Genomic DNA, 27549 nt, shown 5'->3' on the forward strand with positions numbered 1-27549 from the left:
TTCCAAAGAACAGGTTCAAGGTCAATGATTAGGATACAAGAATCAGAGGACTCCTAGCTCCTCCCGAAAGGGTAGAAAGGAGAATCTGATGCATATCTTTGAGTTGTTCTATGAAAACTAAAACCCGTCTGCCCCCAGATGGATGATGGTGACTACATGACTACATGACCACAAGCACCTAGACCCCAGACTGGTCGGAACTAGAAATCACCCTGTTACTTCAGCATCAACCAATCAGAAGGTCCATGAACTGATCACACATCTTAAGACCCTCTCTCCTGACACTGTGTTTAAAGACCTTAGCCTGAAAATCACTGGGGAGTTTGGGTCTTTTGAGCACAAGCTGCCTGTTATCCAAGCCTGACCCTTGCAATAATCCTTTTTCTGCTCCAAACTCCGACCTTTTGGGTTGTCTGGCCTCACTATGTGCTGGACATACCAGCTTGGGTAGGACAACGATACACGGTCCTTGCCTCTGTCTTAATCATCTCAGTAAAGGTTCTGGCACATAGTATGTTCCCAATAAATACTGCTGAATAAATATATTAATCTACTTTTACCCAATAATTTGTCAGCACTTCAGAATAACACATTAATCAATTGTATTGATTTTGAAAAGAAAAAGTAAATAAATCTGTGGAACATCACGTTAGTTTCTAAATTCTATGTATGCATGTGCTTGATGAAATGTGAATACTTTACCCAAGAATTTAAACTATTTTATGGGAGATTATATATTAGGAAAGTTCAAGGGCAAAATTCGATGGCAAATGTATTTATGTCTGCAATGTGATTCAGCAACATTCAGCTGCCTGACTTCACACAAATTATATAACTTCATGAAGTCTGTTTATATCTACAGACTGAAAGGTATTACAGGATGGACCTCACAAGGATTTCGTGAACATTAAATGAGATGGGCCATAGTGTTTATTCTAGTCCTAGAAAAAAGTGTTCAAAATGTTAGTCCTTAGAATTAGGATTAATAACAATGAAATTTCCTATTTTCTTTGAGAGCACTATAAGGATGGAAAGTGTAATACCTATGATACAATATAGTTTAAGATGAACTTCTTGTAAAACATCTCATTTTCACAAAAACAAAGTTAATTACAAAAGTGAGGTGAACTTATAAGATGATACAACTCATCTTAGGTAACAGATTTAACCATCACTGTATCTAAAAACAAACTTATCAGAAACATTCAGTACAATAATTATCCATTAGTAAGAAAGTTAATAATTGTTTATCTGAGTAGGTGTGAGATTTTGGCAGTATGCATGAGTGGAAGGGGTGTAAAATGCATAAGTAATTATGAATCTAAAGTTTCCTTCTCTTCAATACTTATAAAGTGTGCCATTGAAGATTAACTTCTGTTTCAGTGAATTTCAGATACTAAAATAATAGAATGTTTTTTGCTTGTTCAAGAATTTGAAAATCAAGCTCTTTTGAAAATTTGCCCACACAAAAAATAGCAATTTAATAGCACTGTTTCTGCAATGTTACAGCTTTTATCAAGTATGTTTTAATAACGTTCTTTTCATGCAATCTCCTTACCAGGTATTATAAATTTAATATTTCATTGTAATTTATATTATTATGATGACTGTATTCTATATGTATATGCCAAAAATACTTCACAATGCCTGATTGTATTTGTTTTTCAGAGAATCATTTTTATTCTTATCAGCTCAAAAGAAAATAGTCTCTCTAATCAGTGTTGGTCTTTGGGTGGTCTATATCAAAGCAGAACTCAGTATGTTCAACATCACTCCTTAATAAGTGGTGGAAGCTAAAAGCTGGTTAATGTCTTCAGCTCACCCTTCCTGACCTTCAGGTTTCTGCAGTGTGTTTGTACTGTGACATTTTGAAGACTGGAAATGTGTGCTTATCAATATGGAATGTGGATATCCATCATTTGATTCTGAATTTTCTTCTCCTCCCTGATATCAAATAGAGAGTCACAATTAAGCAGGTACTTTCCTCCATGCCTTCAGAAAACAAAGCACTCATGTTAAACAAGCACCAGCTCCTTCTATTCCATGAGATTTACTCCTTCCTTACACTCAATGTTATATTTGTTTAGATGACTCAGAATTATATAGAAACAGAATGTTGGGTTTCAGAGGGCCCTAGAGAGCCCTGAAGTCATCCATGTCAATTTCCAGATGAGTAACGTATGGCCATGGAATATAGGGGCCTCGTAATTTCTAGGGAATAACAATCAGAAGAAAATTTTAACTAAAGACAAGTCAAGTCCAAGGTGTAGGCTACTTAAAACAGAACCAACTTTTATGACATCATTTAGTCCCCTCTAAGTGAATGAAGCTTTCATATGGTTTGGGGGATCCTAGAGGAGAATAAGTCCTTCAAGCTAATTTTCTAGATGAGGAAACTGAAGTTCAACAAGATTAAATGACACACAAGGTCACAAGCTGCAGTGTATGACTGTTTTGACAAGATTTAAAATCCAGCTTTGTCTAACTTCAGAGATGAACTCCTACCACAATACTCTAGGCTACCACAGTTGTCATTTAAAAGGTAAGAAGCCTGTACTTTTCTTTACATATTCATTTTATTGACTAATTTGGCTGTGCTGGGCCTAGCTGAGGCATCTCAGATCTTCAATCTGTGTTGCAGCATGCAGGATCTTTCTAATTGTGCCCTGCAAACAGTTGCACCATGTGGGATCTAGTTCCCTGAGCAGGTTATCAAACCTAGGCCCCCTGCATTGAGAGCACAGAGTCTTAGCCATTGGACCACCAGGGAAATGCCAGGAGTCTATACTTTTGACCAAGAGAGGTCAGTGTAGGTGATGTGAGGTACGGTGAACCGAATAAGCTATTCATCATAGGGGATAAATACAGGACAACAAGCTAGCCACTGTGGTTATAACAACAAAAAAAGAATGCAGGTTGTATTGAAAACTTGCTAATGGTTTCAGAAATCTGTACTAAACATTATTCCCTAATTTTGTGTTAAGTGTGTTTCTCTGTTCATACAAGGCTATTTCCCTTCTAGAGCTGTAAACCTAAATCTATGCCCCCTACAAAGTTGGTTTGCTTGCAAAAATATACCTTAAATAGTAAACTGTAAAATAGAAAATGCAAGTCCTTTAACAGGAAGGAGGTTCAAATGAAAATTTGCATAGGTGGCTCAGATGGTAAAGAATCCACCTGCAATGAAGGAGACCTGGTTCAATCCCTGGCCTGGAAAGATCCTCTAGAGACGGGAATGGCAATCTACTCCCATACTCTTGCCTGGGAAATCCCATGGACAGAGGAGACAGGCGGGCTACAGTGCATGGCATCGCAAAGCGTCAGACACAACTGAGTGACTACACTTTCACATTAATGTTTAGCTTTCAGGGGAGGCAGAATGGAACCTAAACTCAACCCCTGCCCTGACCAGGTTAGAAGAGTTTTCCTTGTGTTGACACTTAATAAAATTCAAAAGAAGAAATCAGAACCGTGTAGTGCTTATAGAGCAACAGAATTAGACAATTCTGCATTTGCAAAGGCTCTTGGAAGTCTCCAAGCCCAAAGTAGGAATCCTTTCTTGAAATACCTCAAAAGTTCTCTCAGGAGAGAAAAGCCTTCCAACACAGACTTTCCCTTCCTTATCACATCTCAGGGAGCAGTCTCCAGGAATGATGATTTCCCCTGCAAATGTAACAAAGTTTCTCTGCCAGGTCATGAGATAAAATTGGATTCCAGGGCCTGAATTACCAAGTGGCACAGACCTGGTCCCACCCAAATGGAAGCCTGGTGAATATTTTTTTTAAAAAGATTTGATTGCAGTGATCTTCCTCAAATGTTAACAAAGGAATTCTCTTCTTGCAATCATGGTTTCTTAGCCTGGACTATGCATTATTGGGAACTTGGGATGCCAGGCTCTAGAAAGAAACACAATCTTGAATAATGTGAAGCTAAGAGGTCACACAAGGCAGGGCAGGCTTTTCACAGCCTCATTCAGTAACATCTCCTGGGAGGATGACTATGATGAATCCACATTCTCAGTCTGCATTTGGCAGTGTTAGGAGGCAAAAAGCACAATTCTTAGATTTAAAAGAGACCACATAAACCAGGTGATGGGATGGGATACTTTTAAAATATCCCACCCAGGCCTTTGCTAGCCCTCAGCAGTGGCAGGCTGCAGGATTTAGGAGTCCGAGTCTTACTTAAGTCAGTGGTGCAAGTTAGAGCTGCAATAGTAATCTCAACACACTTCTTGATGGAGAGGAATTACCATAAGGCAAGGGCTTCCCAGGTGGCACTAGTGGTAAAGAACCTGTCTGCCAATGAAGGAGATGTAAGAGAAGTGGGTTCGATCTCTGGGTCAGGAAGATCCCCAGGAGGAGGGCATGGCAACCCACTCCAGTATTCTTGCCTGAAGAATCTTCAGGGACAGAGGAGCTTGGAAGGTTACAGTCCATAGGGTCGCAAAGAATTAGACACGACTGAAGTGACTTAGTACCCACCACAAAACAAACCTCTCTAAGGACCATGAGCAGGCAGAGTGATGATTAGCGCAAACACTGAACAAAGTGCCCGAGATTTCACTTTGCACCATTTCCAGCATGGGCTGAATACCATCCCAGTTTTCCTTCTTGGCTCCCTGGGTTGCTGGAATAATCAAGAAAAAATATTTGGAAGAGCTAATTGTGTTGTGTAAAAGTAAGAACTTTCCCCCTATTCTGTAAGAACATATCCATGCGCAAGGAAACATATGGAAGAACCAAATAAAGTGAGAGAGGAGGCAGAGCAGTGTAGGCAGAAAGAAGCATAGAATTTGGATTCAGCTGCTTCTGCATTCTACTCCCCATTCCCCACTTTCTTGGCCATTCTAGGACAGTGACTAAATCTCTACAAACCTAAAATTCTTTATCTGTTAAAGGAAGCATAAAGGTGATGTTAACAGTACCCTCTCTCACAGGGTTCAGGTGAAGGCTAAACAAGATTTTGTACATCCTGGGAGGACTAGGTATTTAGAAAGTGTTACTTCCCTTGGTCGGACCTATACGTAATCTTCAACTTTCAACATATAATTATTCAAATATATTTGCAAAGTATAAATAGAGAAAATCACCTCAGCCTTCTCTATGGCCATTTTAGGTTATTTAAAATTACTCAGGACTTCCCTGGCAGTCCAGTGGTTATGATTCTGAACTTCCAAGGCAAGGGGCGCAGGTTCAATCCCTGGTCAGGGAACTAAGATCCCATGTGCTGTGCACATGGTCAAAAATAATAATAATAATAATAACTTTTTAAAAATAATAAAATAAAATTAGTTGCCAAAAATTAAATTGTTTACATACTGGAAATATAAATTTTAACAAAATGGTATATTTCTTTCAATGTTTTAAAAGCCCATTCCATAATTTTAGAGAGCTTTAGAAAATATAAATTGTACAAAGGCTTACTGGTAATCCTTTCCCTCTTTTTCACTTGGTTTATAAGCTACTGCCACGATTCCTCATATGGATGACACGATGATTTCACTTAAAGACTCATTATTAAATTATGTTCCATAGCTAATTTGAGGTTAAAATCCCTTGATTTAGTCTCTAGCATCAATGTTAGAATGTGTATACTTTTAAAAAACAAAACTGGGTCTCAGGCAAAGTTGAGAAGAAAGATCATCATGTCTGTTGGTTCACTCAAATTATTCTGACTTCAGACCCAGTCCTGCCAGCCACAGTTACTCAGCAAATGTCATGTGTCAGAATCAAAATGCACTTATTTTCAAAAAACAAGACCCATGTGATCAGAAATGCCATAAAAGTATGCATAAGCCCATCTGTCCAGGGGCTGAAAGAAATTAGCCTCGGCCTAGTGAAAACCACTTGCTGCTGCTGCTGCTGCTAAGTCACTTCAGTTGTGTCCGACTCTGTGCGACCCCATAGACGGCAGCCCACCAGGCTCCCCCATCCCTGGAATTCTCCAGGCAAGAACGCTGGAGTGGGTTGCCATTTCCTTCTCCAATGCATGAAAGTGAAAAGTGAACGTGAAGTCGCTCAGTCATGTCAGACTCTTAGCAACCCCATGGACTGTAGCCTACCAGGCTCCTCTGTCCATGGGATTTTCAAGGCAAGAGTACTAGAGTGGGGTGCCATCGCCTTCTCTGAGTGAAAACCACTTAGCAGACCCCAAATCCTCTCCATGTGGCTTTTCTTCACACACTAGCCTCCTATCTCCACCACCCTACTTTCTCTCCCTCTCTCAATCTTCATCCTCACCAAGTCTCAGTTTTCTTCCTCATGGTTTTGGATTCTCTATTTCTGTGACAGTCGCTCACTGTCTATGAGTATATGCTTTCTGTACATAGGCTCCTCTCTTATGTTGCAACAGTTATGTAACTTTCTGTCTATAATTGAGGCTTTCTCTCTTACTGTCCATTTGCTGCTTGGTCCTGTTCTTTGCATCTCTTTGACCCTGTCTAATCACCTCATTCTGTGTGTGTCTGTACTTATGTGTTAAGGGCAAGTGTGCTCAATGTTTCTTGTTTGGTCTTTTCACTGCAACTTGTATCTTTTCTTCCACTCGTGAGATGAAGGAAAAACTAGGAACACTGAAATGCATTCCCAATAGTTTTGTTTGGATATGGAATTTGGTTTCAGCTATTAAAAAAAAAAAAAACTGAGATGTTTACAGCATGAATCTAAGGCAGAGGAGAAGATGAGGACAACAGAAACTGTAATCAATAGGACCAACCACTGCAAAAGTCTAATGATTCCTGAAAAGACTTCACAAGGCTGATTACAAATGTCCCTGCAAAGTCAGGGTCATAGTCAGAGCATGAGCCCTGCCAAAGTAACACTGCTCTAAGAGGAAAAATAATAGGACAGTGCACACGCCTGAACACACACACACACACACACACACACACACACACACACATACAAAAGGCAAACTGCAATGAGAAATTCATTTATACTTTCGGATTCCCAGAACCACATAAAAAATAAAAGCAAAGAAAACTCCACTATAAATAACCCTGCCACATTCTAAATAAAGCCTTTGACTGGCTGGGGAGTCTGGCTTTGTTGGAGGAGTTACAGGATTTGGTCATTTTTAATAGCCATGTTTGCTCTTTCAGCAAATTACTTTTCCTCACGGAATCTGCTAAAGGCATGAGGGGGTTATTCTCAGTGGTCAAAGTGCACCCATACCAAAGGACATGACCAGAAGTGTCCAGAGGAAGGTCACTGTGGTAAGAGCTAGCAAGGAAGAGATGAAACGAGAAGCACATGTTCATTTGGAAAAAGATTCTTGGAGCTGCAAAAGGCAAATGGAGAGAGGGGAGGTCACTGAAGAGAGCTAAGTAAACCATAGATTCCACCCTTAGATCCTCTGTAGTGCTGTCCACCAGTTCAGTTTCCAGGTGCAGAGGGAATTGTTACTATTCAGCACAATTAGTTCAAGCAACTGGGAGGTACAATTCTTCTGTCTTCTTTTAGCTCCTGTCTATGTATGCAAGATTTTCTTTTCTATTCCACTCAACTATTCTATGCTTCTTTCTACTGTTCTGGTGATTCTCAGTTCAAACACACACACAGAAAATTGCCCAGTTGTGGCAAAGCTTCCAGTGAACTAACTTAATGATACAGCTCTGGAGTACTTAAGAACTTTGCCCAACTCAGAAAATAGCTAGAATCATTTCACCATAGTCACCTAACCAATCAGAACTCACTTCAGTTTCAGTGTCCCAATTGTCTTACCTGCAAAATGGAAACAACAACATCTTTAAAGATATTTAATGCACAAAGTAAGAGGTCTTAAAGGCTCAATAAAATTATTCTTCTCCTCCTCCTACTACTCCATCATTTTTCTCCTATTTTATCATCATGATCACCTTAAATGTGTATCTGTAAATGATAGAGCCAAAAAAAACAGATACTGGGCTGGCCCCCTACATTTGGAGAAAACCCCACAAGTTGCTTTGTACATGGTACCATCCCTGCCTAGGACCAGACTGAGGCAGTTTCTCTCTCCATAAAGGAAATAAAACAGAGGTACCACATGCATTAGCCTCAAGGATATTTTTTTCCTTTTCTCAAGGGGTTTGTATTCACTCCTGTCTCTTACTTCCAATGCATAGAGAGATATTTGCAAAGAAAAAGGTGTAGCGGCTTTGCAATTGAATAGAAATCTCTAAATGTCTATTTATATCTTACTAAATGTTTTAAACAGGCTTCCCAGGTGGCTCAGTGGTAAAGAACCCACCTGCCAATGCAAGAGACATGGGTTTGATCCCTCAGTCAGGAAGATCCCCTGGAGAAAGAGATGGCAACCCACTCCAGTAGGGAATTTTTGTTTTTATTTTAATTGGAGGCTAATTACTTTACAATATTGTGGTGGTTTTTGCCATATGTTCACATGGGAGAATACCACTGAAACATGTATTATCATATGTGAAACAGATCACCAGTCCAGGTTCGATGTATGAGGCAGGGTACTCAGGGCTGGTGCACTGGGATGACCCTGAGAGATGGGATGGGGAGAGAGGTGGAAGGGAGGGTCAGGATGGGGAATACATGAACTCCCATGGCAGATTCAGTGGGGAAATTCTTGCCTGGGAAATCCATGGGCAGTGGAGCCTAGCAGGCTAGAGTCTGCAGAGTCACAAAACAGTCAGGCACTACTTAGCGACTAAACAACAAACAGCAAACATTTTACATCTAGTCTTGAGATGCTACCTTGATTAACCCCAGAGAGCCTCACTTTTCTCATCTGCCAATTGTGGTGGCAGCCTAGCACATTGAGCCCCTCCTCTATGAGGTTCAAATGTGACAATGTGTTTCCAAGATTACAGAAACAAGTTATAAGATCACCATGCCTAGGTTTGATTCCTGGCTTTATCACTTGTACACTATTTGTCTAACTTGGTAAACTCTAATGCAAATGACTCTTCTCTTCAGTGAATCTCTCCAGGTCTGGACATGGGAATAATGGTAGCTTCATCAGGGAGTTGCCATGAGGACTGAACGAGAAAACTTCATAAAGTTAAGTCGCTCATTCGTGTCCAACTCTTTGCGACCCCGTGGACTGTAGCCTACCAGGTTCCTCCATCCATGGGATTCTCCACGCAAGAATACCGGAGTGGGTCACCATTTCCTTCTCCAGGGGATCTTCCCGACCCAGGGATCGAACCCAGGTCTCCCACATTGCAGGCAGATGCTTTAACCTCTGAGCCACCAGGGAAGTCCCATAAAGTGTCTACCACACAGTAAACATTTAATAGAATTAAGATGCCTCTGGCCAATGTCATCAAGTTCACAATCTCAACTATACATTTAAGGAAAAAAAAAATCTATGCAACACAGCCAGATTATTTTAAGATTAGAGAGAATAGAGATAGGTATTCAGTAATTTATTCCCTGCTGTTCCCCCAATATTCCTCAGCCCTTCTGGTTCATTTGGATTCCACTATTGTGTCCCATGGAAGCCCAGTGACATCTGATACTCTTGCAGATGTCAGAGCACATCTACCATTGTGGTAAATAGACGCAGGAGAAAAAAGAAGTCAACACATCTGAGCAGGAGAAAATTCCTGTTAACTAATCCAGCTTGGTGGAATCGGGGAGTTCCACAGGCAGTAACCTCCTCTTCTGTCACCTGTAGTACAGTGGAGTCCCATCTGCAAACTGATGTTACAGCCTGCTGTGCAACATCTACCACACAAGATTGAGGCTTCTACCCACAACCTTGCCTGGAACTCTTGCCAATACAACCTCCAAGACTTTTCTTTGATTGAGTTGTATTCAAAACGTACTCTGTCTACAGACAGCAAAAACCACGACTTGCACTGTCCCTGGATTGATTGATTTATGATGGATTGATTTCTTCAAAAACAAGTTTTCATTTTAATGCTTTCTTGGGTGTATGAGTTCCCCAGGGTTTATTGTGAAAATGCAGATTCTGATTCAGTAAGAATGAAATTCTATATTTCGAAGGAGCTCTCAGGTGAAGATGCTGCTGTTGATCAGCAGACCCTCACTGTGACTAAGCAGAATGGAGTATGCTTTAGTTTTCCTCCTAGTTATGATGTCTAAAAAGAATTCTAAATGCTTTGAAATGTGAGTGAGGCAGCTGGTGCTTATGAGAAAGCATATCCCTACTTTAACGAACTAGTCAGATCTTTGAATATTGACAGCAGTGTCATACTAATATATTTCGAAATATTCAAGGACTTGCTTAGGAACAGGAATATACATAATCAAATTATGCCAAGGAGTGAGTGTGTATATGTGTGTGTGTGTGTTGTTGTTCAGTCACTCAGTTGTGCCCAACTCTGCAACCCATGGACTGCAGCATGCTGGGCTTCCCTGTCCACTATCTCCCAGAGTTTGCTCAGACTTATGTCTATTGAGTTGGTGATGTCATCCAACCATCTCATCTTCTGTTGTCCCCTTCTCCTCCTGCCTTTAATCTTTCCCAGCATCAGGGGCTTTCCTATGAGTAGGCCGTTCGCATCAGGTGGCCAAAGTGTTGGAGCTTCAGTTTCAGCATCAGTCCTTCCAATGAATATTCAGGGTTGATTTCCTTTAGGATAGACTGGTTTGATCTCGTTGTAGTCCAAGGGACTCTCAAGAGTCTTCTCCAGCACCACAGTTTGAAAGCATCTAATCTCTGGCACTCAGCCTTCTCTGAGGTCCAATTCTCACATCCAGACCTGACTACTGGAAAAACTATAGCTTTGACTGTACAGACCTTTGTTGGCAAAGTGATGTCTCTGCTTAATACACTGACTAGGTTTGTCATAGCTTTTCTTCCAAGGAGCAAGTGTCTTTTAATTTCATGGCTGCGATCACCATCAACAGTGATTTTGGAGCCCCCAAATATAAAGTCTCTTACTGTTTCCATTGTTTCCCCCTCTATTTGCCATGAAGTGACAGGACCGATGCCATGATCTTAGTTTTTTTAATGTTGAGTTTTAAGCCAGCTTTTTCACTCTCCTCTTTCACCTTCAAGAGGCTCTTTAGATCCTCTTCACTTTCTGCCATAAGGGTGGTGTCATTTACATATGTGAGGTTATTGATATTTTCCCAAAAAATCTTGATTATAGCTCGTGCTTCATCCAGCCAAGCATTTCGCATGAACATACACATGTAAGGGGTGAATTTAAGTTAACTATAATGGAAATAATATATGCAGATAAAAAATGCTGAAATGCTAAAGAAATTGCTATGTAGAAAACATGTCTGGCCAAGCCAAATGAGATCTTGTAAATCCTATAAAACTCTTATTTTTCTTAAATAACCTAGTATCATAAGTAACATTTCTAGGCTATTCTCTTTTATTGAAAGGTTACAAGCAACATGAAGGCTGACTGCATTACTTAAAGACTCCAAAGGTAGTTCCCACCTTCGAGGTCAAATGCAAAATCTTCATAAGATAGTTTCCCATTTGAAGGCCAAATCCAAAATCTTCATTTTTCATTAATATGTGGTCTGTTCCAGGGAAATGAAACTTATTTAACATGCATTCAGCAGGACAGCAGGGCTGTGGCTGTTCTTTCTCTCTTTATCGTTTCATAAAAATGATTAAATATTGCTAGCACTTTAATTTATTAATCGATGAGACTGAATTTCCAAGGGTTTAATAAGGTATGGTTTAGGAAAAAAAAAAAAGATTCTATTTACCAAATGAGTTTCACATTAAATCATGGTCCCCAAGAATTAACTATGAATAGATGGCATTGTTTTTTTAAAAAACTGAGCAATATAACACTGTCGTTTGTTTTTCTCTCATTTTACTATGTTTTAAAATGTAATAATAGCTTACAAAATGAAATATAGGAAAATTAAAAAAAGAAAAAGATAATCCAACCACATGTACTGAAGAAAAAATGTTATAGTATATTGGTATATTTCCCTTTATTGATTTGTGGTACAGTTATTAATGGGGCTTCCCTGGTGATTCAGACAGTAAAGAATTCCCCTGCAATGTAAAGAGATCCAAGTTCAATCCCTGGGTTGGGAAGATCTCCTAGAGAAGGGAATGGCAACCCACTCCAGTATTCTTGCCTGGAGAATTCCATGGGCAGAAGAGCCTGGTGGACTATAGTCCAGGGGGTCGCAAAGAGTCAGACATGACTCAGTGACTAACATACTTATTAATATGAATTAATGTCAGGAATTTTGTTTTTAATAGATTCAGTTCAGTTCAGTTCAGTCACTCAGTCGTGTCCGACTCTTTGCGACCCCATGAATTGCAGCACACCAGGCTTCCCTGTCCATCACCAGCTCCCGGAGTTCACCCAAACTCTTGTCCATCGAGTCAGTGATGCCATCCAGCCATCTCATCCTCTGTCGTCCCCTTTTCCTCCTACCCCCAATCCCTCCCAGCATCAGAGTCTTTTCCAACGAGTCAACTATTCGCGTGAGGTGGCCAAAGTACTGGAGTTTCAGCTTTAGCATCAGTCCTTCCAAAGAGCACCCAGGACTGATCTCCTTCAGAATGGACTGGTTGGATCTCCTTGCAGTCCAAGGGACTCTCAAGAGTCTTCTCCAACACCACAGTTCAAAAGCATCAATTCTTTGGCACTCAGCTTTCTTCACAGTCCAACTCTCACATCCATACATGACCACTGGAAAAACCACAGCCTTGACTAGACGGACCTTTGTTGGCAAAGTAATGTCTCTGCTTTTGAATATGCTATCTAGGTTACATGATTATTATTACTCATTAAATAGAATCATAGATTTGTGATTTTTATAATCATGCTGTTTTCAATTAGGCAAGTTTTTATATCAGAAACAATGGGTGGTGATTATAGATACAATTAGGATTCTCCTTACAATAGGTTTTAAGATCAAAAGTATTGACTTTGTATGAAAACTATTAAATATGGTTGATCAGACTGAGAGGTACGCAGAAATTGACTTTTTTGCTAATGTTTGATTATATTATTTTATGTACCCATACATATAATAGCTATGTATCAGATATTATTAATTAATATTATAATTATTTTAATTTAATATTATAATGATTAATATCTTATTATTATATATGTATTAGATATATATTAGATATCCTGCTCTATTAGATACAGGTACTCTATTCATATCACACATATATTTTAAATTATATTCTCTACACATTTTACATCTTGCTTCTGATATTTACTCAGTTGCAATTATGTTCCCATGTCCTACATTTTAACCATTTTGGGGTGATTCATACTACTCTGCTGTGTAAATACACAAGGAAAGCCTTCCCAATTGTGCAGCCTCTACATCTGCCAATTCTTCTCTCTGAGCTTTGGCCCTACATTAGTGGTAGGTATCAGTTCTCTGTTTGCTTTCTTTTTTTTTTTCCACATTGACTGCCTCGATGCCATTTATTCATAAAATAGGGTTACTTAATCTGGCTTTTTCAGCCATAAACATAGACTTACTAGTATTTTGCTTCAAGTGGGAAAAGTATGTGTCTCAGTGAGGAAACTCTTAAAAGAGGACCAATAAAATGTATAAGACTCTTCTTCTAAGAAGTCTGCATGAATTTATTTTTCAAGACATCTACAGAGACAAGCAGATTGTACACACTCTTACCTGGCCCCTTGGTAAGGAACACAGATACAATTTGCTGGGCCCAAGAGAGGCTGTGTGACTTTTCCCTCCAGCTACTTTTATAGCAGAAGTGGGAAAAAAAGAAAAGAAAACATAGTGAAAGTCTAGGGGCTACCAAGAGAAAGAATTAGGAGATGACTTGGGATTTTACTCATGTAGAAAGTCAGCTAATAGACTGTGAACATATGTGTATGCATGTATATGTGTGTGCATGTGTGTGTGTTGAGGGTTTCTGCTAACACACATGACTAATACTACTCCAGTTTTTTATATCAGCACCAAAAGATTTCCAACAGCCCTGGGATGCCTGTCATTTGTAAGTCGGGACATTGGGCAAAAGGCAGACAACCCTTGTTGTTTGGCCAGATTGAGATGTGCAATGCTGACTGCATTCCTGCCAAATTACTGGTGCACAAGGTTCTATCTGAGTAGGCGGGAGCCTCACAAAACTGACAGTGAATTGTTCTCGCAAGGCCGAAGATACAATTTGGCTGCGGCTGCGCAACCCAGTGCTCTTAACATGCAAACAGCCAGCAAAAATAATGGCATGTCAAGTGCAATTTTCTCACCAGCTGCTGACACGGTAAACTGTAATACAGTGTAATTATTTGGCATCCCATGACCTTCATACTAAGCACCACCCAAACGATTTCCAAGTTATGGTGAAGAGGGAAGGTTAGAAGGTCAATTTTAAAGACAGAAAATGAGTCAGTGCCTTGGAGGGAGAGAATTATAAATAGACGTGGCATCACCAATGGGAGTTCTATCCAAATAAGGAGTTGCTCAGAAATCCAGGTAGGAGGGGAAAAGAGAGGAAAGAGAGCTGAGGAGTTTATGTAAGAAAGAAGATTTAGGAGAGATCTCTGACCACCTGGAAAGCAAACCGTATTTTTTTTCCCCAAAAATAAAGCAGTCTGAGGAACAGTGGATCACAGAACAAGAGCTCAAGGAACTTGGGCCAAAAATCAATAGATGTTGCACACATTTTTTATATTGCTTTCTTTTCCTGTTCCATTGGGGATTTGTAACTTAAATATAATTCCATAATCCACTATACAAATTACAAGTGAGGAAACTGAACCTGAGAAGTGTTGCATGGCTTTCTCTTCCAGCTCCTTTAGAGCAGATGGGGGAAAAAGACAGAAGCCAGATCTCCAAGAGATTCTTGCTCATCTTTCTACCTAATTCCAAAGCTCTCAACACAAGCTCTCTGTCTTCCAGTTACCCAGACCCAGTCTCAGCTCCTTAAATGGCCTTGTGCATATACTATGTCTTCTGGGTCAATGTTGTCTTCTTCAGCTCTGCACCCTGTTCACCTGGTTATGGGAACCTTTAGGGAAGCTTCCATCATCCCACCAAACAAAATAGCTTCCTCTGTATGGGCTTCCACACCAGAGTACTGACCTCAGTTTTAACCTGACATATGTTTTTGTGATTGTTTTCTAAACATCTGTCTCCCCCTAGTAGCCCATTCTGATAGAGGACATGGATCTATGTTTGCTCAGGGTTAAGAATCCATAGACAAGAACACTTAGGAGATAGTAGCTGCTTGATAAATATTTGTGGAATGATCTGATCAATCACCCTCCTGACTCACAGGCAAGAGCTTTCAGGATGGCATCAAGCAGCCCAGCTTAAAGAATCCATGCACATTTCATCCCAAGGATGATATTTTTGTCTCAGTTACAAGACTTACGAAAAACTACCATGGGTTTTCCATCTTTCTTTTCTAAGACCAGAGCAAATAAGAATACAGGGTGAAGGGTGTACCACATTATTCTCTTCCAGAACTGGCAGAGAAAGTCAACACAGGAGGTTCTGGGCAGTATAGAAGTCAAAGTATTTATGTTTATACCAACAGGCTCTGAACTACCTTGCTCCACAGAGAGCTGGAGGCAGGAGTGGAGTCTGTTATTTGCTTTTCAGATATTCAGAAAGATTTTGGGTCTAGTTTGTGACATAAGTTTCTAGATGAATTGGAAGATAATGGAATTTCCAGGCTGCACTGCTTCATGCTACGGCTAAGGGGACAACCTCCAAAGAGAATAATCTGCAGTCTTCATAAAAAGACTTGTTTTAACAAATTTGTTGTTGTTGTTTTTTAGTTGCTAAGTTATTTCCAACCCTTTGCGACCTGACGAAGTGCACCCCGCCAGGCTCCTATGTCCATGGGATTTCCCAGACAAGAACACTGGAGTGGGTGGCCATTTCCTACTCTAGGGGATCTTCCTTACCCAGGGATCGAACCCATGGGTGGTAGGTGGATTCTTTACCACCAAGCCACCAAGTATTCTTATCACTATTACTATTTCAAAGAAAGACTTAAAATCAATGTCTAGAAACAATGTTTAAACTACCTAGCAAGTCCCTAAAATCCCAACAGGAGTGGATAACATGAAAGCAATGTATTGTCTCCTAATTGAAACATACTATTGATATAAAAGCTGATCTAACTTATTTTATAAATTCCTCCATTTTTAGGTGAATTACTCATTCACTTATTCATGCAAAATATTTACGAGCTCTCCCCATATGCAGGCAGAGTTCCAGGATCTGGGGATATTTAGTAAAGAACAAAGAAGACAAAATCCCTTTCTTTGTAGAACTTACATTCTAGTAGGTGACAAATCAGAAGCAAGATAAAGTATGGTGATGTGAGATAGTGGTCTTCAGGAAGGAATAAAAATAAAGCATAGTCAAAGGGTTTGAAATATCAGAGATGGAACAGTTCTATTTTAGACAGAATGGGGCAGAGAGGGCTCTGTAAGAATACAAAATTCAACTTCTTTTTAATTCAATGGAACATATGCGGGCTTACACTGCTTGTGATGAAGGGGACACTCAGTCATCCCACCCTATTCCCACGACGTTGCATAAACCTTTCCACCCGGGAGCGGCTCCTAACTTCCTACTCCAGCCCACGCCACTAAGCTAAATGACAGTTACCCTTCAAGACACATGGAGATATCAACCATCACCTTCATCCTAAGCAACCTGGGCTCATTGAAAGGGCCCCTCATTAGGCTCCCAGAGTCCTGTGCTCACCTAGTGATGTAGTTGTAGTTTCTTTGTCCATCACTCCAACCACACACACACACACACACACACACACACACACACGAGCACATTTAAGAATACAATCATGCCTACAATATGTACAGGCACTATGCATGCCTTATTTTAGCCATTCTTATCTACTTGTATTTACCTTATCTGGCTAGCCCTTGAGGAGCTTGGTTACTTTCCTAGGCTAAATATCCAGAAAGTGGCAAAGCCAATACTCAAACCTCTGCAGAGTCCAGCTCTAAGACTTAGTTTTTTCTCTGCATCCAGCTGCCTACCAATAGAATATAAACAGAAATGAAGGATGTGAGGGTGTATGTGAAACTCTGAAGAGCCAATCACTCAAACACTGACTCTGCCCTTGAGCTTGAACTCAGTCTGCCAAGCCCGAGGCTCCCACTATGGTGACTCGCAGGAGGGCCTTTTAAAGAGCAGGTATGCTCCTAAGTAACTACTGCTTCTCAGCCAGTTCCTGGGGAGAAGCTCAACAATGAAGCAGTTCAGAGTCAGATGTGGAAGAGCATTTAGACAGACGTGGAAGAGCGTTCACAGAGATAAAACGGTATAAAGCGCCGGTGGGCACCCCGATACGGATCATCCCCACACTCAGCTTGCCTCATCACCTGCAGCAGTCACCTGAAATGCATTTTTAGACTCTGCTACAACCTAAGTCCCTCAAAGGCTAAGCCATAATAACTCAGGAGCAATTTTCTTTAAGGGGAAATATACATGACTGGAAATGTTTGCAGGAAAAGTTCTTCAGAAAAGAGGATTAACTCAGACTGAACAGTCGTTTAGGAACTGGCCGTGTCCAGGATTACAGAAAGAGGAGTACATCAAGGATCAGAATCATCTTGGCCATTTCAAAATCCGAGGGTTCGGGACTTCCCTGGCAGTCCAGTGGTTGAGACTTTGTGCCTCCGATGCAGAGGGTGCAGGTTTGATCCCTGGTCAGGGAACTAAGATCCCACATGCTGTGCAACACCGCCAGAAAAAAAAAAAAATCCTAGGATTTACTAGCAACATTTCTGTCCTTGAAAGAAGCATGAATTTCTCAAGTACTGTTGCTGCTGCTGCTGCTGCTGCTAAGTCGCTTCAGTTGTATCTGACTCTGTGAGACCCCATAGATGGCAGCCCACCAGGCTCCTTTCTCCCTGGGATTCTCCAGGCAAGAACACTGGAGTGGGTTGCCATTTCATTCTCCAATGCACGCATACATGCTAAGTCATCTCAGTTATGTCCGACTCTGTGTGACCCTATGAACAGCAGCCCACCAGGTTCCTCTGTCCACGGGATTCTCCAGACAAGAATACTGGAGTGGGTTGCCATTTCCTTCTCCTCTCATGTACTATTATGTCACAAAAGGATAGTAAACACTGCATTGTTTGCCTCTCTCTATGGCTACATTTAAACAATGGAGGTAAAATTAGTCATTAGATCCTGACTCCAAAACAAATCCCAATTTAATTACTTTTTATATTCAGGTAAAAATGGCAAGTTCTTCTGGGGATAGCAAGTTTGTTTGTTTATATTACGCAAGACAGCAACAGTGTGATAGACCTCCATAGAGTTAACTAACAGAAAACAGGCAGAAAATATCCATCAATTATGTATGTGTGCATGTATTGTATATCCAGAATTTCATATGGCATGAAAATGCCTTGTCAGAGGGCTGGATAAGAAGTCTGAATATCCAGAAAGTAAGAATTTAAGAACTCTGCATTCTATACTCAATAATTCTTAAGTGCAAATTATGGTTTAAAAACATGGTAACTAGTCACTAAAATGTAATCGGATCCAGTGGATAAAATTACGGCCTTGGGAATCCTCAACTTGGTTCAGATTCAGATCATTTACTAGTGCTACAATCTTGGTTTGCTTTATTAATCCAAGTCTCAATTTCTGCACTCACCAAAATAAAAGAGAGAGAGAGAGACAGATAATGTGGTCAAGAAGCCCCTGTGCAAAACCCACTGGGCCAGATGTTTTGCAAATGAGAACTTTTCACATTTAGAAACGTTTTAAGGTAGATAAACTGTATAGTAAGTAAAACCTTCAGCAGAGTCTGGGGCAGTAGCCTCTAATCAAACACATTAACATTTCTGCAGGGAAATATATGAAGTCACAGTAATGGGATGTGTTACGACTATAAATAGCCTCCAGTCAGTTCTGCTACCTGAGTGTGCATCAGGCATGCAAAAAAATCATTTTTGTATTTTGACAAAGAAAGGAGCGTAGATGTGTTTTATTCATATATTGTTTGTATATGTGTATATATGCACACATAAACACATATATGTATACATGGTCGGGGGAGGGAGCTACTGTTAGAATCAATCAGGACTGTGCCCACAGAGTGCTTTAATAATAGTGCTCAATACAAAACAATATTGACCAGAATGCAAATTCCTTGAAGGCAGGGGCCGTTGGTTTGTTCATCAACAGGCCCCTATCCACCTAAAAATGTGTTTGCTTCAATAATAGGTGCTCTCCGAATGACTCCTGACACCATCTCCTCCGGATTTCCCTTGCCCAAGTGAAACTACATGAAGTGAAAAAGCATAATCCTTGGGGAGGCTCAACCTGCTTTGCCAGATGATGAGGTGCGAGCACAAATGGGATCAGAAGTTTCCAGTGAGACACCAAGTCTTGAAGCTCAATATTTAATTCTTTTTTTCTTTTTTAATCACTGCATTTGGGAAACGCAAAGTATTGGCATGATTCACTTCTGAATCTGACTTATCAGGAAAATCAGTGCTTGGCAGGCTCATAATTGGAATTCTACCTACAATGATGGTATGTGCCCAAATTAACAGAAGTGTATGAATAATTCTGAGGAAAAAAACATGTATAGTCTTCAACAACCCACAGTGAGACTGTGTAAATCAGGCAGTGCCTATCATCAGAACAAGGAACACCTGTCTAACTTGCCAACAGCAAAACAAATGTAAACCCAGTCTAACACATACATGCACACGCACGCGTGCAAACACACACACATCACCAAACCAAAACTTTGATTCTATCCATTTGATTCCACCTGCCAATGAATAAATCAATATCCTGTTGCAAAATCACTGAATGACCATAAGTACAAAGCACTGCTAAGCACCCACTCCAAGAATCGACCTTTCTCTATCCTAGGTTAATAACTGAAACAACAAATGAATAATAACAAAAAAAGGAGAAAAGTCTACCTGCAATTGGAGATACACAGCCTCAGAATAAAATGGGACAAAATAACATCTTAGGGATCCAGGTGGTAGAAATTCAAACTGAGCAAAAATGCATACATCTTCCAAGTCCTGTAAGCTACAGAAGAGGTTTGGCATGCAGACTTTTTATACGAAGTGAGAATGAGAATGCTTATTTGTGTATGCATTACACAAGTGTTATTATAGCTATGATATAATAGATGGGGAGGGCGGGAGAGGTGGGGAGGATGAGCTTTCCAGAGAAAAGCAATTTGTCTACATTTAAATCTGTTACTGTGGGATTATTCATATTCCTAAAGAAACCAAGAGGTAAATGAACTAACCATCTGGCCAAAAGTACTTACAGCTAAGTGCAGCAACAACTGTGACAAGCCTAATGTTAAAAATCTAGAGACCAGTAGGATCCCAAAATTGGGATCTTAAAAACGAAGCTTACCCGGCCAACAAGGATCGGTTCAGGTCCAGAAAACTCTTCCAGGACAAACATTTGATTCCAAACCCAGCCTCTTTTGGAACGATTCAAAATCCGCTGTTCTTCACTCAGCCTGTTTAGTTCCAATGGGGATCCACTCATTAGAACCGGAGACTGATTCATCGGAGCCGAGTAAATACAAGGGGGAAGAGTAATCCATAATATTATTAATGGAGTCCAGAGATCCAAGAGCATTTCCGCTAGCCGTTCTGGCATGGTCCCACCAGTTAAGCAAATCACCACGAAAATGAGACAATTACTTTTTTTGCCTCCGGTCTGCAGCCATCCAATTCATCATGCGGTGCTGAGCATTTACTTACAGCCCTGCCACGTGTTTACAGCACAGGAAACAGACATCATCTACGCAGTTTTTCTAAGACCACGATCCATGGGCTGTCCTTCTCATTGAAATTTCCTGCAAAAACAAGGAGGGAGAAAAATAATGATCCACTGCCAACAGGTTTTAAAACAAAATCACTGCTTTTCAAAAGCATGTGAATGAACATTTCCCACAGCCTTGAATTAAGAAAGTGGATCCATATAGATTGAGAATAAGTAGGCTCACAGGTCTTTTTATCCTTTAAGCTTTCAGATATATTCATATTAATTTTTGTTGGCTTCCCAGGTGGCGCAGTGGTGAAGAATCTGCCTGCCAGTGCAGGAGACACAAGAGACATGGGTTAGATATCTGGGGGTGCGGGCAGGGGTGGGGGTGACCGCGGTCAGGAAATCCCCTGGGAGAGGAAATGGCAACCCACTCCAGTATCCTTACCTGGTTACTACCCTGGACAGAGGAGCCTGGTGGGCTACAGTCCATGGGGTAGCAAAGAGACACAACTGAGCACGCGCGCATGTAAGACTGGACAGGACTTAGCAACTGAGCACCGCAGCGCAACACAACGTTAATTTCTGTTATCTGCTATTTATCAAAAACTGCTTCAAGTCCCTGAAATTTGCTTCTCCCTCCTTGTTTTTTTTCCTTCTTTCTCCCTTCCTTCTTCTTTCATGCTCCCTCCCTTTTCTCTCTCCATCACTTTCACTCTCTTTTTTCGCAGTCTTTGCTTGTAACGCAAGTGAGGGTGTTGCCAGTGTGGCCCTCCTGCATTCTTGTAGAGACTGCAAGTCTTTCTTCCTTCCTTCATGTCTTCCTGCTTTTCTTCCTTCTCTTCTCTGTCTCCTTCCCCACCCTCCAGTTTAAAGAGAAGTTCTAGTTCTCTTTGGGCTGTGCTATGTGAAGAAACTAGCTTCAATGGTTAATTAAAAAAAAAAAAAATCTACAAATGAGAACAGGAAGGGAAATAGCCCCAGTTGTTACCGTCTTAGCTGCCACAGCCCATCAGAAGGGATTGTCCAGCTCAGCCTGCAGAATACAATTCTCTGCCAGGATGCTAATAATGAGTGAATAAAATTAGAATGCTCCCAGAGAGAAATTCTGTAACGTCCAGCATGTATGTTATTATCAGGACAGTGTCAAGGCTCCCATTCCAAATGTACAGTTGAACAGGAGATTTAAATTATGAAAAGCTCCTTTGGGAATGAAATATGGTAAAAATACAATTTTCAATTGAGGAGATTTCAGAAAGGGATGCGCAAAAAAAATCCCCATTACCTGAGGTGTCAAATACATTCTTTTGCTTACCTTCGGTGTGGCAAAACGTGTTTCTTCCCTCTCAAAAAAATTATTTTTAAAGAAATAATGTTCCCCACACATCCCAGAGAGAAGTCTAGCTGAATTAGATGAAATGGGAAAATAATTCCTCGGAACACCATGGGGAATAGTTTGGCTCAGGGAATTCATAATGGGGTAGGGAAACTTTCCCCTGTGTGTCCCTGGTTCCATTCTGGCTCAGAATGGGAAAGCAAGAAAGTCCTTAACATTGGCTTAGCTAGTGAGTGGTCTTAGCAAAGCCAGATGTAAGGGGCAGATTCAGATCCTGCTGCAAAGACAGGCAGGATCCTATCTAACAAGGTGGTGAATAGAATCGCCCTGCTTGTCACTTTTCGCCTGGGCTCAGCTCCACCACTGGGACTCTCTTTGTACCTCAAAAGAGGCTCCACCCTGATAGGGGCACAGGAGAACCCCTGAAAACAACAGTTGCAATGTAAACTGAAGGCAAGAAAAACTTTCAACAGGAAATAATTCAGAGCAAAGAGAGTCCAGAACAAGGCCCCCAGCTTTCCCTAAAACTGCAGCACCAGCAGGGAGATCAGCCTTCCTGTATAGCAGATTTCCATGAAGACCTTGTCTCATCCCATCTGAGAACAGACCTTTCGAATTTAAAACAAAAGTTGAAAGATCTTGATAAAAAAAAATCCCTTCAATACCAACAGTTTTCTAAATGGTCGTGTGCGTGTACAGCACACCCATCACATGCCATGCAATCTCCTAAACATGGGGCAGGAACAGTGATGCAGGATTAGTGTGTTACTCCCCAGACTGTCTGTTTTACAGGCAGAAAATCCTGGGCTTGAATCCCAGCTCACCCGACTTGCTGTCTCTGTAATAATGGGAAGAACTACTTAAGTTCTCTGAACTTCTGTTTTCTCTTCTGCAAAATGGCAATAAGAAGAATTCCTAATTTCCAAGCAGTAGGGTGATTCAGAAACAAGACTCAGATGAAGCACCCAGAACCTGGGAAGCACTTACTAAGCTGTGATGCTTGTTCTCCTGAGCCAGACTGAGGAAGTGGTCCTGACACCATCTCTGCCCTTGAAAAGCTTCAGTTAAAAAAAAGTCAAAGGAGCAAAGAGTTAATAAGCTGTGTGACCTCTGCAGGAAAGGTAAAGGTATGAGAGTTACAAAGGCAGTCAAGAATCCTCCCTAAGGTGGGATGTGGGTGGACGAGGGTGATCCTGGTGAGAGAAGGGCTGGACCATATTGGATGGACGGGAATACTCATTTTAATCATGGAGGCTCAGCCTAAACACTTCTCAGGGGCAAGAAGACTTCTCTCCGAACATACCCTGCTTCATGCTGGGCCATACCTAAATGCTCGAGAGCCATGTAGACCATCCTCTGATGGCCTGAGTGCTATAGAGGGAGAACCATGAGATGGTTGTGAGTTTCCTCTAGCTCCAGCCAGCCTGGGGTTTGAATTCCAGCCAGAGAGACACCATTATCAGTTGCATAACTAGGGGTCAATTAAAAAAAAAAAAAAAACTAGAATGGTATTTACCTAGCTGGTTTATTTTGAAGATTACAAATGATAATTTTGGTAAAGTGATTAAGAATGCACAGTTATTTTTAAATTGTGCCAAATACTCTGCAAGTATTCTCTGGCATCTGCTCTGTTGTTAATGATTCTGGGATTAAAGCAGTTTAATCCCAATTTAAAGTCCTAATAGACACTTCCCTGATGGAAGCCACCAAGCAGATAGATTGCCACCAACCCACTTGGGATGGAATGTGACACAATTCCTCCCTGAACTCGTCAGAATCAGGTAAAAAGTAACAACAGGCCCTGAAACTGCATTATACAATGGCATAGCTTCACTAGTTAGAATAAAGGGATTAATCAATCAAGAACATATGCATAGCCCCAAATAGTATCCATGAACACAAGATCTTGCAGTCAGATAAAACTTACTGTGCCTTTTAAGTTTTGTTACAAGGCACAGTACTTATAAGACACAGTAAGTCTTATTCAAAACTGAGGTGCAGAGCAATGATATGACTTGCCCAAAGAACACCTCTAGTAAAGAGAAAACAGCTGTTTGAATCTAGGGAATCCAACTTTAGAATTCTTTCTTACCACAGTCCCTCCTCTTGTTATCTAAATATTTGATGAGCTTATACTGTGGGTCAGGCACGGAGGCAAGAGAAGCAAACATATCAGAATTCTTATCTTCAGGAAGCCAAGAGCCAAGGTAAAGACTAAGAAATGAATACTTGGAATATCCTATTAAGTCTGAGAAACGTTAGGGTAGTACAGAGTGATGGGTATGCCACTCGTCTTCACTGCCTTAAAGAAGGCTTCCTGGGGGAAGCATCATCTAACCATCGAAAAGGAATAACCCAGAGGGGAGGGTAAGTACAAAGTGTCGTTTAAGTCAATCAATGAACAAGAACGAAACCATTCACTAAGACAGGATTTGTGAATGAATTAGTACCGAGGGTAGTTTTCAAATCATTTCTTGTCATATTATCTAATCCATGGCCATGGTATCCTCTTGCTACCCACCACGTCATTCTAATTATGGTCTCTAGACTACATGTCAAATTGACGTCCTCTTCTCTGCCAGAGCTTTGTGAAGAGAAGAGTGTGTTCAATTTCGAAAGCTCTAAGGCATAAAAATCAGTGCCATTCCACAATGATGGTATGCTCAGTCATGGCCAACTCTTGTGACCCTATGGACTGCAGCCCACCAGCCTCCTCTTTCCATAGGATTTTCCAGGGAAGAATACTAGAGTGGGTTGCCATTTCCTCCTCCAAGGAATCTTCCCAACCCAGGGATCAAACCTGCGTCTCCTGAGTCTCTCGCACTGGCAGACAGGTTCTCTACCACCGAGCCACCTGGTGAGAGTATGGGAGACAGCAACTGGAAGCACAGTGAGATTGGTACTTTAAATAATGTTTAATTTTCATTTAACTAAATAGAGGTTGTGTCCCTCTTTGTCGAAAAGGAAGACAAGCAACAGTTAGAGGCAAGGGTGTGCAGTTAAATATTTACCAAGTGGCTATCTGAAAGAAAAAAAATCCCTGATTTTTTTATTTCCATGATATAAATACTTCCACCGTGACCAATTGCAAGTTTTCAATGTGATCACTAACCAGGTATGGCAATTGGTGAAAGTTTCTAAACCAGAAACAGCTCTGGTTTAGTCAAGTAAGAGATTCCTCCAGCATACCCCTAGGTGATGCTTCTCAAACTTTAATATGCATACAAATCCTGGAAGTTTTTCTAAAATGCAGATTCTGATCCAGTAAGTCTAGAGTGGGGCTTGCCACTCTGCATTTGTAATAACCTCATCTGTGAGGCAGGTGCTGTAGCTGGAGAAGCCTAGAGTTCGCAGGAATAAAACTACCTAACTCAGACCTCCTTCTTATGAAGGCTTGAAAGATTCAGTGGTGTGGTACGAAAGTTACTTCCTCCTCAGTGTCATTAAATGGCATGCCCATAAAATACTTCCTACCTGGGAATAGACATATATCAGACTTTGGGAAAACCAGCCATAGAATGTATGAATAAATGAGATTTTGCATGATGTCATAACTTTTATACTTAACCCACTCCACATGGGACACTGGAAAAACGGCTCCAATAAGCAGTGTGTTCCCACGCATGCTATTAGGGGGTGTTGAGACTTGACTTTCACTTCGGTGAAGTCTATTACTAGGAGAGAAATGGGATTCTCCTGTGATAATCAGAACTGTACTGTTTATATGCGGGGCTCTGCCATGGGCAGAGCTAATGTTGTCCTCTTAGATGATCAGAGAACAGCTTTATAGGAATTCTTGAGATGCAACCAAATGTCCTGTCACTGTTATCAGAATTAATAAACATTGTAATAGTAGCTGCATACACAAACTGCTTAACTCTACGCAAGGAAGAAGAAATTGAGTGAGGTTGTAAAGCTTGGGTAAAAAAAAAATCAATGTATTTTTAGGTTTTCTAACCACAGTATGTATGTCTGGCCAAGCAATCCACTTTATTATAATGCTGCTGCATTGATTTACACCCCGAGAGTGAGATGAAGAGATTTTACAGTCCCTCTGGAATTCTTACAAAGAAGTAACTAGAATTCCCCCATTAAGAAGATGTTTTGTCTTAGGTAAGATACTTACAATCCTGCTTTTCATTCACACTTACATTTTAGAGATAGCTTTAATTACAGCCTGGTCTGACCCCACTGAGTTCAACTTTTTTTTTTTTTTTTGAGGTTAAAAAAAAAAACTTTCAGATAAGTCATTATGCAAAAATATTACTGCACCATTGACTTGGTAAACAACAAAGATTGCAGTTTCCAACGATAAGCCACACTCTGAAGCCTAAAATAAAAACGGGCTTTTACCGACACTTCAGAATTCAATCCTGCAGATTATTGTGGTTGACAGGAAATTATGCTTTTATTATCCACTGGGCTTAGTGGCCACAATATTTCATGGAAGCAAAAATGACACACAAGACCAGAGAGTTTCTATTAAAAATGTTTCTGACCTTGAATTTAGAGCCATTAGCAGGCTGCTTCAAAACAGGTAAATGCACATTGAATTCAAAGTGGTGTTTCAGCAACACAGGGTACGCGATTCAGCCCGCGGCCCAGTGCGATTCATGCCAAGCCCTGGAGAACTAGAGACAAACAATACTTGTGTGTGTCCAGATATAAATAATGCAGGAGAATTACCTTTCTTAAAGCCTTCAGAATGCCCTGACCAAATTCCCTCGGCAGAAGAGAATTTAATTTTTTTTTTCATTTACACACACACACACACACACACACACACACAGAGGATTATCTCTCCTCTCAACCACAACACTTCTGGACATCTTTCTTTGGCATCAAATCATACATTTATCCAACTGTCTATCCAAAAGCACATTATTTGCTTTGTTTTACCACCCAGAATAATAGCTGTCAAATCTACTCTACTTTTTGCTATTATTGACATGCTATTGTTTTTTTCTACTGGAAGCTTTAGTTTTCTTTAAGTTTGATAATTACTGGTTACCACGGCAAAGACAGATAGCTCCTCATCCTTTCCCAAGATGGAGTCAGAACTCTGTCCTTCACGTAGAAGCTTTCCTGCTATAGACATCTCAGAACTGGGGTAACAAAGACAGGAGGGTCAAGTTTCTTTTTCTAGTGTTTACAGGCTCAGAAATTTATTTAATGAACTTTCTTAGAATTATAAGGTTAGTTAAGATACTGAAGCTGAATCTATCCTGTTGGATCTTCTTCAGGCAGAACTGTCTAGAAACCACCTCAGAACGATGAATCTAAGACCCACACTTTCCTTGCCTATAAGAGTCATGCCAGGAAGTCATTTCTCAAGGGTAATCTAAATCCTTCCTTCTCCATTTAAAAGCCACATCCTTTGCTGTCTTTAAATCAACCTGCTCAAAGTTTAACAGCCAAAGACCTAATGAGGGAAAACAATTTGTGCTGGCCCTCCGCTGGGGGAGGTCATGGAGGAGCTGTGACCGCAGGTTCATCCATGAGCTGGACCCTGGCAATCAAAGGCTCCTTACCCCTCCCTGTCCTTGGAATGCATGTCCTGCC

At 40.7% G+C, this 27549-nt stretch overlaps 1 protein-coding gene across 1 annotated transcript in view; it reads right to left on the reverse strand.

The window, feature by feature from the left end:
• Positions 1-27549, reverse strand: part of CDH8 (cadherin 8, type 2) — a 403256-nt gene that overhangs the window by 367654 nt on the left and 8053 nt on the right. Inside the window, exon 2 of the mRNA XM_010833836.1 lies at positions 20292-20742. Coding sequence (XP_010832138.1) covers positions 20292-20543 — 252 coding nt within the window. The 5' untranslated portion in view covers positions 20544-20742. The remainder of the gene's footprint in view (positions 1-20291; positions 20743-27549) is intronic.

Source organism: Bison bison, unplaced genomic scaffold, assembly GCF_000754665.1.
Source record: "Bison bison bison isolate TAMUID 2011002044 unplaced genomic scaffold, Bison_UMD1.0 scf7180017863938, whole genome shotgun sequence".
Taxonomy (NCBI): domain Eukaryota; kingdom Metazoa; phylum Chordata; class Mammalia; order Artiodactyla; family Bovidae; genus Bison; species Bison bison.